The sequence below is a fragment of the Scomber japonicus genome, chromosome 2, assembly GCF_027409825.1.
Source record: "Scomber japonicus isolate fScoJap1 chromosome 2, fScoJap1.pri, whole genome shotgun sequence".
Classification (NCBI taxonomy): domain Eukaryota; kingdom Metazoa; phylum Chordata; class Actinopteri; order Scombriformes; family Scombridae; genus Scomber; species Scomber japonicus.
This window is the reverse complement of record NC_070579.1, coordinates 22271470-22285877: the sequence shown is the minus strand read 5'-3', so window position 1 is coordinate 22285877 and position 14408 is coordinate 22271470. Positions and strand designations below refer to the sequence as shown.

The following is a 14408-nucleotide window of genomic DNA, read 5'->3' as shown; positions in this document are numbered from 1 at the left end:
TGCTGTTTGCACCATAGACTTTATTCATATTGTAGCACTTTACCTAGATTCTGTTAAATAGTCTATGGGTGAAGCAACATAAATCACTATGAGGGGGATACATTTTGTCCCCACTTGGGATAAAAATAACTCTGCAAAGGAAATCCCCACCATCCCCCCCAGCAAATCACACCCTGCATACAATCAATGCTGCCCTGCTCCCTTACTCCCCCCCTTCCCCAGCCCCCTCACTCAATGAAGACAAGGAATAAATTAACTACCTCAACTGCATGATTTTCCCATTCTTCGGAAAATGAGGCGACAAGTCGATTAATTGAAGTTTTATTTTGTTGTATCTAGATTCTCTTTTTTGCCCTTCATTCCCTCCAGACTTCTCTAAGAAAGCAGTTTTTTATGTTTAGATTAACTTCAGATATTTTAATCGCATTCTATAAGTGAGCTTACAATGTTCCAGCTCTAGTATATTTTTACTTTTCCTTAGTCAGTGCAGGAAACAGGCCAAGGAAAGGGGCCATGCTGAGGGTTTCCACTCATTACTGATGTGGCTTAATGCTGGCACTGCTTTTGTTTCAGCTCATATGGACTTCTTAAAGATATAAAATGAGACAGGAAATAGGCCAGGGAGTAAAAGAAGGCAGACGAAGGCCACTGAGGACTGAGTTGTAATTGGGGTACACACAAAGAGCACCAATTACTGTGTTGTGTCTGTCCAACTAACAAAGACAGCTCATTGGACAATTTAAGAGAGGTCAGTCTGAGACATTTGCACTTTCTGGACCAGGCAGTTTTTGAAGACACATCTCTAAATATAAACACTTACTCAGACACACTCACATATTTTCCAGACACACGTGCATACTGTTAAATCTTGCCTATCTTTTGCTATGATAGAGCTTGTTGTTGTGCTTCAATAGCACTGACTATCAAACACTGTCAAATATACTGTAAGTAAGCATGGAGTGTTTTAGCAGATCTTGATAACATACTGTTTGATCAGATCATTTCCTATCCAAATCATCACTTTGCTAATTGTACACTATTACATTTCAGTCTCTAGTTCTTATATTGTGGCAGTAGCAGTTTGGCTTTTTTGTTTCATGAACTTAAATAAATTATGTATTGTTTTAATGGAAAAATTGTTCATATTGCTCAAATTAAGTAGTTGAAAAACGTATTATTTGAAGTAGTATTGAAGAAGTATTTATTGACTGCTTTATTGAAAATGTTCAGCTCAGCCATATATCATGAGGTTTGCTTTAAGGATCAGAATTTAAACATCATAAAGAAGAAATAAATAAAGCAAGGTTTAGTTAACCTTGGGCCAACAGATAATATAAGAGTTTACTCTCATGTATTCCATCAGACTGGATCTTTTTGAAATGCATATTTTTTCCTCTCTCGGTACTTAAGAAGAAAGTGAACTGCCTCACTATTGTTTCCCATGCCTGTTTGTGTTTCGTCTTTGTCTGTTAAATCCCCATTCTCTCCCGTCCTGTCTCTCACACAGGCACACACAGTCACAATGGCAGGAATCTCACAATTTCTCCTTCACATATGCCTTTCTTTTTAGAGTGGTGTTTTTCTCTCTGTCGTCCTTATCTCCCGCTTAATCTGCCCTCCTTTTCTTTTCCCAGCTCTTTCCCAGATCACACAAGGCTATTTCATGGAGTGTCCTTAGATGTATATATTATAGAGGCCCAGCACATGAATGCCTAAAGTCAGAGTCAAAGTCACTTGTCTCCCTATCACCCCTCTCTCACCAACCCCCCTCACACTCCCCAAACAGTCTCTCACTCTCTACTGTTTATGGAGTTGTTTCATCATGTCTTCTTACATGCATATTATAGAGGCCTGCCCTACGCAAGCGGCATGGCTCCGATGAAACATTTGAATAATTTATTACCTCCAGTCTGCCTTGCCACACTTTAGAAAGTTTTCCCAACAAAGTCGCAAAATTATTCATGTTATCTGCATCTTTGTGAAGGGAGGGGCAAACAGGGCTAAAACTGAACAGATCCGAGCATGTACACACCAAGTTTCCATCTTTGTTTCACTCCCTGTATAATTGTTGTATGCTGTTTTGTGCAATTTGTCACACGTCTTCTCTTTAAGGTGATAATTTTCACTTCACTTCAGGTGAGACAACCTAACTGCAACCTAACCTTATAGAACCAGCTCATAGAAATTTCTATAAAATGTAAAGTACATCATTCTGAGAGGTTTGCTGTGCAACCCTGTAGGTATATTTCTTTCAGTCTTCAAGAATTTCATAAGTGAGTCAAAAGTAACACTGTTTCACAATTGGTTTCAAACATTTTACAATAATAACCTTACTTTTGATCAAAGCACCTCATACAAGAGCAGTCACGCTGTGCAAGATTATTTAACTACATCTACGTATGTTTCATTCAATTTTGACCATAGCTAATTTAATTTTGATAAAGCAGAATTTTCCTATCTGTTAATATGTTGTGTAAAAGTAAAATCAGTGATGACAGCAGTTACACAAGCATATGAAGAATGTGAAACAAAATAAAAATTCAGAGATATAATTGCAGCATACATTTTGACTTGTCAGTGTGTGTACAATTGATTGTGTACACACACTCAATTTTCTGATATGGTTTTATTGGTTTGAAAATGTGTATGCATTTTGCAGTTATAAATTAATAATTTGGTCAAGCCACTTTTCATTGTTGACAATTATAAAGATTATTGAAAAGTGAACTCAGTAAGAGCTTCATCTAACCATAAACAAAAACTCAATCAATACTAACCCATTGCTTGCTTCAGTCAAATATGTAATGTGTCAAAAGTGATATCCCCAATCTTAATTAGAGAGTAATCAGATGCTGGCATTTTATTCTAGACTATTTAATACACAGCTATACAGTGATGACCTCTGCTTGCCACTCTTGACGCTCTGTCAGTTTACGGAAATGTAAAGGTTCACCTTTGAACTCTTAATGGCTGGAATCACAGTGTTCCTAAGGAAGTCAGGCATGGAGTATCTATTGTCTTTACCTCTCTGCGCTTATTTACTACTTCCTCCTCTCCTCTCCTCTCCTCTCCTCTCCTCTCCTCTCCTCTCCACTCCTCTCTTCCTTCCACTAGATTGCAATCAAGCAGCAGGGCTAAGTAATGCAGCAAGTGTTAAAAACAAACTAAAGTGGAGGGGATAACAAGAGTTAATGGTTGGAGTGGAGGCCGTCTTTCACCAGATCACTGATTAGACTAACCCTAGCCCCAAGCTTGTCACACCAAGGTCTGTGTGTGTTTGTGTGTGTGTGTGTGTGTGTGTGTGTGTGTGTGTGTGTGTGTGTGTGTGTGTGTGTGTGTGTGTGTGTGTGTGTGTGTGTGTGTGTGTGTGTGTGTGTGTGTGTGTGTGTGTGTGTGTGTGTGTGTGTCGGGGTGGGTGTGTGTGTGTAATCCCAGTAACAGAACATAGTATGTGTGTTATGTTTAATCTATTTTCTACAGTGAGTGTAATGTAACACAAAGCAACATAACGTAATGTCCAGCACACCCTAGCCTGTACTCCTCCTCTTTATGTTTGTCTTTCCAACTACATCCATCAGTTCCTCCACCTCCTCCCTCCCTGTCTATCTCCCTCATTCCCAAATAGATTACGACACAGCCGTCTCAGCAGAGACTGAACTCTACTTTAGAGAGTCTGGTGCACCTGTTCCTTGCCTGCAGTGTGTCCTTATCGATTGGATTGCCCCAGCCAGGCCCTCTGCGTGCATTTGGCCTCTACACCGCTTCTCCTGTGCCAAACAGCAGATGCCAAATTAAGAAGGCCTAGCCAGGACAACAGGGTAGATGGGAAACCCACAGCCTTGTGGGAAGTAAATACACAGAGAGAGAATAGCGAGAGGAGCATGTCACCATAGCTGTGCAAGATCCAGATGTTATTTTTTAAATATATGAAAAATGCAGGAGGGTATCAAAGTGGATACAGTCTTAATCTCTAAATGATGAGCCATGGTGATAAATTATGGGGAGCAAGAAATTGAATAGCCACAGGGTCACTTGCTGGAGGCTATACACTACAGCTGACTCACTGTAATATGATTTTTCAGGATGCCTGCTACATATTCATACATGTTGTTCTCATAGAATTGTCATAAATTCTAAGAAATGGCAGAGGACACAATGTGGACCTCTCCGCTTTATTGAAGAAAAGATGATTCCTTCCATCATTAAACAGAAAAACAACCAGAAATAAATAAATAAAATTCTGTCTGTCCCATTAGCTTTTTGCTTTGAACAAGGGAACTTCCCCTGATTAATAAGAATGAAGCATGTAATTGGCAAAGTTGCTGCAGGTGTCTGCAGCCTCAGCTGTGGGATTATGCAACTGGTTAACCAACAGAGTGGAGCGCTGATGTGTCTGTATGTGAAACTTTAGCTGTGGAACGTGGTGCCTGGCAGCCATTTTGAGGGAAGTTCTATTAGTTGAGGTTGTTTTCTATCTCCAAGTATCACTGCTTTGAAGTGCTCCATTCTGTCTTATCAGCAAGCTCGAGCCACTCGCCACAAGCTCTGTGAGCATACGAGTGTGTACATTGCCTTTGCACATAAGTGAGTGAAAAGTACATGTGTGTGTGTGTGTGTGTGTGTGCGTGCGTGGTTTGGTGCACAATTGAAGTGAGCAAAAAGTAAGTGTCTGTACAAGTGAGTTAGTACGTGTGTGTGTGTGTGTGTGTGTGTGTGTGTGTGTGTGTGTTAACATTCCAGCCATAGGGGCAGTGCGTTATCACAGTATGCAGCCTTATTCAGTGTCTGTGCTACTATCCAGCCTAGAAAGCTTTGTGCCCTACAGCCAGATTAGCATTTTGCTGTTACCCCTCTGGATCCATCCTTCCCAACTGTTCAGGACAGTGTGTGTGTGTGTGTGTGTGTGTATGTGTGCGCGTTTAAGAAGGCAAGGAGGCAGGAACTTTTAAGGAAACTGCAAAAAAAAAGAAAGCAATCATCTCGCATATTAAGAAGACTATATCAGTATGACAGACATTTCAGTTCTGTGATACTTAATTCAAATCCCCCTTCTCTTTGCGTCTGTTTCATTCTGACTTGCTGCCTGTCTGCCACTTTTCTGACGACGTGGGAAAATTGCCAGGGGAAGTTGGTTTTCCCTCTTCTCTCTCCTCCTTGCCTTCTACCTTTTGTGCTGTGGATTTACGATCTCTCTGTTTACTGAGTGAGAAGTCAACAAGAGCATTCCCGGAAAAAGAAAGCACAGGCAGAGAGAGAGGCAGTCATATCCGCACAAAAAAACATCACCACACACATGCACACATACACACACACACACACAATGTCGGTCTGCATGTTAGATGATCATCCCAGGCTGTCTGACAGCATCTCTATGGCCCTTCCCAATGTGGTGACAGAAAGACAACTCCAGGAACAAGTTTACTGCCAGCCTGCCATTGTCTCACCTTCCCCTTGGCTCCCTGCAGGTCATGACAAACACAAAGAGACAATAGAATAGAATAGAATAGAATAGACTAAACAATCTTGCCACAAGCTTCATTAGTAACTGTTCTGCAACTTCATCAGCAGTTGTCATGGGATTATACATGCTCAAATTTCCTTTTTGCTAGGGACTTAAATGACTTCTCTTCCATGGTAGCTTAAACGTTGTGACTGAATGTTTAGGATTAAACTGGGAAACAGCATATGGCAAAATAATTTCCCCTCAATGTCCATTTTGTTCTGGAGCTTTCACTTATATCACTCAGTCCTCTCCGGCAGATGTAGTTTACCCAGTGGAATAGAATAAAATTAGGGCTGCATGAAAAGCTTTAAGTTATATTGCATCATTATGATAGCATACAAGATTTTATTGTCTAACATTAATGATTCCAAGCAAACTATAATTTAATTGCATTTTTGTCATATCAATATATCCCCCCTTTACTCTGTGTTTTCCTTCACATTCTTTATATTCTTCAGTTGGATATTTGAGCTTCACTGTGTAGAATAATGTATGTGCAGTTTGACACTAGAAGGCTGTTTTCACATTCATCTGCTGAAAAAGGGAAAGTTTCTCTGCGCTCACCTTAAATCTGAGTTTAAGGGGTGAACTTACACGCATGATTTGTGATATCACAATTCGCATGCAGCCAGTCCTGGTCCAGTAACATAAGTTTGAGGTGGAAACTTGAATCTCCCAGTGCACTGACAGTGGACTTTACAGTGATATAGGAGGAATTTTGCGTCCAGAAGTTAAACTTTTGAAATGAAAAACGTTTATTATGTGTAGATTCTGATTCTTTAAACCAAAGAAGGAGTTGATGTAATTTTAAAAGAATATTCTATGTGTTAAAATACGTCTGGTGGGAGTCTAGAAAGATGGTTACTGTAGCCATCATTTCATTGATGTTCATCACTGTTTCCATATAGTCATGCACCCACATGTAATATACATATAATTACACTCCTTCGATTTTGCATACATATGGCATATTGTAATATATTGACATTCATATTATGGTAATATTAATTTCAAGCATATTGCCCACTGCTAAATTGAATAGTTAATGCTGCAATAGGAAATGGTCTCCAGGGTAGAGAGGCAATGCAGCAACAGCCCAGTGAGAATGTAAAAAAAAATGTACAATTTCTTACATGTCTGCAGTGGAATGTGGTTGTTGTAGAGCTACGTTTATCATTCTACTACTGGAAGAAAAGAAAGGGCTTTCCTAAATCACATCTGTCAAAATATGTCGGCCAGATGCATGTGCAGGCCACACAGTATAGTGCAAAATCTTTAAGTGAGCAGCTTGTACTGAATTTGTGACCTTTTTTACTTTGTGTTTTGTACATGTTCCTGTGGCATCTGTCTTGGCGAAGAGCACGACGTTTAGGTTAGCTGACATCATGAAGTTGTCATAGTGCATTTACTCAATGCTTCCTAAGCCTTAAACGTGGGGTGATACTGTATGTCAGAATACAACCTCTAGCCTTTTTGTTTATAAATGTTTCATGAAGCTGTTCCTGTACTTCCCTATGACATCTTTCACAGGATCTTTAGTGATGCCAGTAATGAATTAATCACATTACAAGATCTTTTTTTTCCCTCATCCAAATGCTGCAAAAAAGCAAGTGTCAGAGATAAATGAAGACAGAGAAGAGCACACATGGAAGAGAGTCTGTTGGGATATGGATATGGAAATAAAGTAAAAGAAAATTAAAGAGAGCAATCATCTCAGGATCAGCAAAGGAAGGAAGAGAGATAGAGATGCATGGGTAGTGAAGTGCTGTTGCCCCTTGCCTGTGATGCTTGCTGGATTTTGTATTACCTCACCCTAAGCTGCCAGCCCCTGTGTTTTCTACCCTGTACTCAAATGACGACAGATATCAACACACACACACACACACACACACACACACACACACACACACCATTACTCTTCTATTGTTGTGGCAGGGCTCCTAATGGAGCTTCCCGTTTGAGTGTAGATAGACACACACATGCTCACTTTCTCTTTCATAAGTACACACACACACACACATGCATACAAGCAGGTTGACAGTTAGTCCCTAGGCCACTGCTGCCACGCATGATTGATGGCAATGTTCCATGGAGAATGCATGAGGCAGGGCGGCAGTGATTCAGGAACGGGGAGCAGCACAGTTTAGGTACAGAAACACTTCATTGAGTTGTGGAGGAAGAGAACAGAATGTACAGGAGGAGTGGGATGTTGCATGGCTGTCAGTCAACGGAGAGAGGTGCGAGAGGGAAAGACAGACAGAGATAGAAGTGAGATGTATTTAATTAAACTTAAAATCCACAGGAAGGGACAACTTCAGCTCACAGTTAATAATATAACCCCACCCCCTCTACTATATCCTATCACCCACACATCTGCACACTCACATTCATTCCCTGCTGTCACACCTTCTATTAACCACCAAAGGAACACACACATCACAAAATGACAATTACCAAACACTGCAGTAAAAAGAATCACATTTTATGCACATTACACCCCACATAACCTCACAGAAGTCTAATCCCTTCAGATCAAGCATATGGTGATGATACACCTAACACTATGCAGTCTATATACAGTACACTACAAACCCATTACACCAGCCTGTACATCCCTTTCCAAGTAAAACATGCAGCCTCAGTAAGAGACGACAGAATCTGTAACCCTTCAATGGCAGTGACCAGCCTGAAGAACATATTGTGGCGTAAGACACATCAACCCCTCAGACAGAGAAGAACTATTTTGCATGTGCTTTCCATTTTTTGCTGAAAATCATAAAATCTTGAATTTTAATATCACATTACAGCACAAAACCTTCATACTTTTGTTACTGATAGCAAGTGATAACTGAATGTTTTAGAGCTTGAAGGACTTCATTACCCAGAAGTCATATAGTGAGATGTGATTAGCCAATATGGCATATTCCTCACAAAATAGAAATCTTATTCATAGTTGCTGTTAGGCGTGGAGATGGTGGGAAAATCAGTTTATCAAATTCAGCCAGATTCAGCTTTCTCTAGAGTATTTCACTCTTAGGTTTAGGTTTTGACTGTTTGATTGTCTATTTGTTTACTTGCTTTAATGTAATGTCCCAGCATGGCTGTAGGCTCTTTGCTGTGTCCGCACACATAAGCTGAGGAATTTTAGTGATTTCGGAAACTTATTAATTATTGTCATTTTGCATCATCACTCACAGCTGTGGGAATTTTTGCATCTATCAAATTCAGCACTTGAAAAAGTCTAACTCAGAATTGCTCAATGGTAAATAGGGTGTGGTTTCAGACCCAGCCTTCTTATTACCAGGAAGATAAGTCAAAACACTATTGCTATCAACTGTATAGGCTTTGTAGGCTTAAGCAAAGGGCTCAGTCTACTGTCCTAATCATCAGTTAAAAAGGGTATATTGAAACAAACATGTACAGAACACAAAACTGTCCAAACTTATTCACATATCTGTGAATCTATTTGCATTTCCAAATTCCAGAAAATGGTCTTGAGTATATTTTGAACATTTTTTGGAAAAGATTTTAGGCAATCACATCTGTATAATAAAAGAGACAAACAAAGCTGTTCTCTGCTTTGTTAAATAAGGTTTTGAATTAAAGATGCAGGTTTAGAAAATGGGCTCCATATGTAAATAGTATTACACATAAAGTGAGTGAAAACTGCAAATAATTGTTTCCCTTTACCCAACTTTCGATCTTGCAATATTGATTTGCACCACATGAAGCTGGAAGCAATGACAGAATAGCAGATAGAATGAGAGACACTGGGATAGTATATTCACAGGGGGACACTGTAAGCCTTCACAAACACACGCTCTATTCCTTTCTCTTCCCATCATCCATTCATTCTTTACTTCTTTGAACAGGGTCAATGTGAATAATTGAGCCTTTTTACAATAAAATATTGACAATAAAGGACTGTGCCATATTCATTTAAGTGGCCTTGCTGCTTCCCGTGATGTCATGGTGTTATAAATCATGCATGACCCTGAAAGAATGTTTCTTTCTGCCAGGTTAGGCAGCAAGAATCCCTACTGTGGACAGGTCCCATTGGAAAGACCTAGTGCAAGTATACACAACCACCAACCAATTGTTGGTCTTGCATCGGGTCAGGGATCTTGCACATATCTAACATTATTGTAACAATAAGAAATAACATACTTATAGTACACATATTTCTGTAGTCCTGTTAAAACTATTATTGGATGAATTTTTTGGAAAGATGATCTGAACTTTTGAGTTAAACTGGTACAAAAACACAGAGATTACACACAGGGCCGTTTCAAGGAATTTGGGGGCCCCAAGCAAAATGAACTTGGAGGCCCCCCCACCACCACCGCCCACCGACGCCGACACCCCCTGGACCACAGCAAAAAAAACCTACGCCCCGCCCGCCCAAAGCCTACAGGAACCACAGCATAGACACACTGTTGAAGTTCAACCACACATTATATCAATACAATATTTCTTAACATTACAAATACTGCTTACAAATGTTGCATATAGGCTACTACACACATAGTATGTTTACTTATTTTATTTGAACATTTGCAATCAACATATAAACAAAGTGCAAATTCGGTATTAAATATAAAATCCAACATAGATAAAAGTACACACACACATATAAGATTAACCGTTAAAAAAAAAGCAAATTATCTACATCTGCTGTTTGCAAACCTTAGCTTCAGCAAAGGCAACCACAATGTCCTCCATGTCCAAAGACCTGCGAACATCACGCTCAATTGACATAACGGCCAGTCCTGTGAGCCTCTCTTGGCTCATGGTGGACCTCATATATGTCTTTATCAGCTTCAAAGTAGGGCTGGGGCGACGCGTCGACGTAATCGATTACGCTGACGCAAAAAAAACGTTAACGCAAAAACTGTGCGTCGTTTGAAAACAAAAAACGAGTAGCGGTAGAGGCAGCAGCAACGCAAGTGAGTCAGTTGACTCTGATCAATGTAAAAAACCAACTCGTAATTCTGTACCTGGCTGCCACATCAATGCATGACTACATCATGTCTTGGATTAAACACACATATTACACACCGTATTCTAGAGTGAAAAGGCAGAGTGTATGTTCCTATGAATGAAGAACAGTTTATCCTCTTAATGCACGCTGTTCCTCTTACGGGACGGGACGGATGTTAGTAGGTAGCGACACGTTCTTCTGAATGTTTTAAACAGCAACCCTTAAACATATATATTCATGCCGTGCATTGTTAGAAAGCTTAGATTGTCCTGATTCATTCAAGACCACTCACACATTGTATGGTTGCTCACAGCCGTAATAGTATTAGCAATTAGCTCGGCTAGCCACTCAGCTAAAGTAAGAACAGCTATAATGCTACATACCTTCAAAGTCTTCCCTTTATCCACAACGATCATCTTATGACTCAGCACTTTCTGTACAGCTCACCAAGTATCCTTGTGAAATATGAAATCCGTTTCCATAAAACCGAAATACTTTCCTCAATATGTCAACATGTATTTAGTCCAACACGTAACGTAATAACACAAATAACAAACCATATACGGTCCGTTTATGTCATTTCATGACCTGCACGTCCATCTCAGAGTACACGTGACTAGATGTTTACGACCGTGAGCCTCTTCTGCTTCTGACGACACCACTCACAAGCCAATCAGTGCTCAGGCAGTACATGCCTCCAAAGCCAATGAGGACATGTGACCGACGACAACAACAACTAGGCTTTGATTGACAGCTGTTCCAGCCTATGGAAATATTCGGTGAAATGAAGTTGATAACCTTTTAGCCAATAGTCTGAGGTTTCCATCGGTGTATGACGTCGTTTAGGCTAAAAACATAAAAAATAGGGGCGTGTATTAAGAGGTTATATTTTGTTGGTTTAAAAAGAACACTGCTGCTGTTTATATTTCAACTACGAACTAGGAACATAGGTCCCAGGGAACATAGGTACAGTGTGGGGGGCCCCCTTGAGGGGGATTCCGATAACAGTGTCGCTGCACTTTCCTGCATTGACCATCACAGCATTAAAGGGACGCGCACACAGTTTGTCGTTGCATTCAATTCAAAACCAGTCGTCGTCTGGGGGCCCCCGGCCAGTTCGGGGCCACAGGCAATTGCTTGGTTTGCCTGTCCTGTTGCGACGGGCCTGATTACACATATGTTTACATTAAAACACTGACAAGTCCTCAGAAACCTGATAATCCCTGTCAAAGCTATTTAACTCTGTGTAAATGAATGCCTGTAAATGTGTTTGTGTCTGTCACTATACTACGCACAGTTAACACAGGTTTGCTTTTTTTTAAATTCTGAACTTGTTCTGGGATGCAGAGTTCATTAAAGTATCTGTGCTGCCATGTTGGGATCCACAAATCTGCACAATGTGTCTTTTTCTGAATATGAATCCACCTCTCTTTCTCTTTTTTCTTTAGACTACCGCCCTCCCATGATCCCTCCAAACCGAGGAGGGGGAGGAGGAGGTGCAGGCGGTGGGGGTGGTTCCTCCTCTTCGTCGACAAGCCGCGCCACCACCACTCGTTCTCCTCCCTTTTACACCACCCCACGGCTTCTTCTCACCACCTTGCCCGGCCAACGTTACCGAACCACCACCACAATCCGCCAGCCCATCCTGGTTCCTGCGGGAGGCTCATCCTCTGACACCAATCAGATTCCAGACACCAACCAGAAAGCTGGAGGACGCTCTCCTCCAGTGCAGGTCCCTCCAGCGGCCCCGCAGCCCCCTCTCTTGCCTCCCCAGGACTTTTGCAGTCCAAAAATGACAGCTGAAATATCGTGGCCCCGGACACAGCAAGGCCAGACAGCCAAGCAGCCCTGTCCAGTTGGGACACTTGGTAAGGAAGCGGGAAGAAGGATGTGTGGTTAGATAACTAGAGAATGGTTGGTATTGTGCGTAAACGTTTTATCCTTATGCAAAGTGTCTCTATAGCTAAACATTTTTTGGCATGGTTGCCTTTTGCTTCTTTCTGCTATTAGTGCTCTTTAGTGTAAAACATTTGTTAAAATGCTGTTGAAACACAACTGCACCCACAGCATATTAGATGTGCTTCAGTGGAAAAGATTTCAAATTTAAATGTTTTTCTGAAGTGCAGGATTGAAAATACAAAAACCAAACAAACAATGTATAGACTCATATAAAAATAACCCCTCTCAGTCATCACTTATGACCCATTAGAAGTGTGTGGTGGTGTATTTATCTCAGGAGAATCAGTCATCTGCTTGTATTTTTTTATCTTCATATTATTTTGCTGTGTTCGGGATGCTTCTGGGCATCAACCTTTGTGCAGTGAGTGTGTAGTCCCCAGCCAATAACAGTGCGCAGAGTGTGAGTTCTGGACTCGCAGCGTAGCAATGAGGTTACATCGCTGTCTCCATCTCTTTCCTCTGCTTAGCTCTGCTCTCTGTCTCTGTGTCATGGATGTATAAAGAGCTGCAGGTCTGTGTGTCTGCTTGACACACAGCTACACACACTCAGAGCAGAGAGGCTACAGAGGACAGGATGAAGCTTTGCATTCACACAAAATCCAACAATGCAGCACCTTTCTGCAGGGTTGTGCGGAGGTGTTGGTGTGTTTATTAGTGCTTTAGAGCGCTGTGAAACAATCAGATTTTTGTATGTATCTGAATCAAGGCTTTGCTCTAACCAGCACCACTTGCCCTTCTCATTCATTCTCTAGCTTCTCACCACTGGTGCTCACTCTCTCTCTCTCTCTCTCTCTCTCTCTCCCTCTCTCTCTCTCTCTCTCTAAAGCAGAACTAATAAATGACCCCTGTGTTAATGAGCATGGAAAAAACGCATCCTTTATGGTACAATATCACTTTATGATGAGTATTTTATTGCTGTGGCTGGTCTGTGTGAAACCTTACCTTATCAGATTAACTAGCTACTATATCCTTAGATGAATTTAATATTTTTTATAGTGCACATTTAAAAACAATGAAAGTTGACAGAGAACATACAAACGTAATTATTTTCAATTAATTTTCATTGTTATGAATCAGTTATTGTTTGGATTTCTCTGTTGGTTTGTAATGCAGCTTATTCACTAAATGAATAGACTTGACCTTCCCAATAAATGATTAAAAATAGAATAAGTGACATACAGCACACAACTCAATACACTCAAAAGCAACAAAAACATGATCTTAAGATGTGATTTAAAAGTACAAAGAGATGAGGAAGACCTGACAATGAGGGGTGAGCCCTTTGATTTTGACTGTGAATGTAGAGAGAGGTAATTGATCAGAGAGGGTCTGGAAGTGAAATATAGGATGTTCCACAATAAATCATTTATATTTCTCTGATGTAGTGGGGTAGTAATACTCATTTTTATAGCACACAGACTTCCATTGCAAAACATTTTAATCAATTAGCTCACGTGACACAGACCATTCTTCAATCCTACAACTACCCCATACACACATACAGTACACACACCCTGTTCACACAAACTGCTTAGTGAACACCAGGCCCCTCAAGAGTCTTTGCGTCTCCCTTGTGAATGTCAGTGCTGTCTTACCCTGTTTGTTTTGCTTATCTTGCAGGCGTGGCTACACACGTGTGCGTGGCCCACTTGGGCTACTGGGATCCTCAAGGCCCTGACCTCAGCAACTGCACATCACCCTGGGTCAACCAAATTATGCAGAAAGTAAGTCTGAATGATGCTGCCGACCCCTGTGGCTCCCAATGAGTCCTAGTTTAAGGGTGCGTATTATGGATATTGTCCTGGAGCAATTTCTCCTGCTTGAATACACACATACCACAGGGGACGATCTAGGCCATGTATCCATCTTCATTTGTTAATCCCAACTTGTGCCTGAAAACTGAGAGATTTTATATAGCTGTAGGGGAATGGAAATGTCCAGTAAAGTCATTTACACTGTAATATC

General features: G+C 40.8%; 1 protein-coding gene across 1 annotated transcript in view; it reads left to right on the top strand.

Moving 5' to 3' along the window:
* The window catches only part of adgrl3.1 (adhesion G protein-coupled receptor L3.1), an 85752-nt gene that overhangs the window by 34970 nt on the left and 36374 nt on the right, over window positions 1-14408 (top strand). The window contains exons 6-7 of the mRNA XM_053326573.1: window positions 11933-12352; window positions 14064-14167. Coding sequence (XP_053182548.1) covers window positions 11933-12352; window positions 14064-14167 — 524 coding nt within the window. The remainder of the gene's footprint in view (window positions 1-11932; window positions 12353-14063; window positions 14168-14408) is intronic.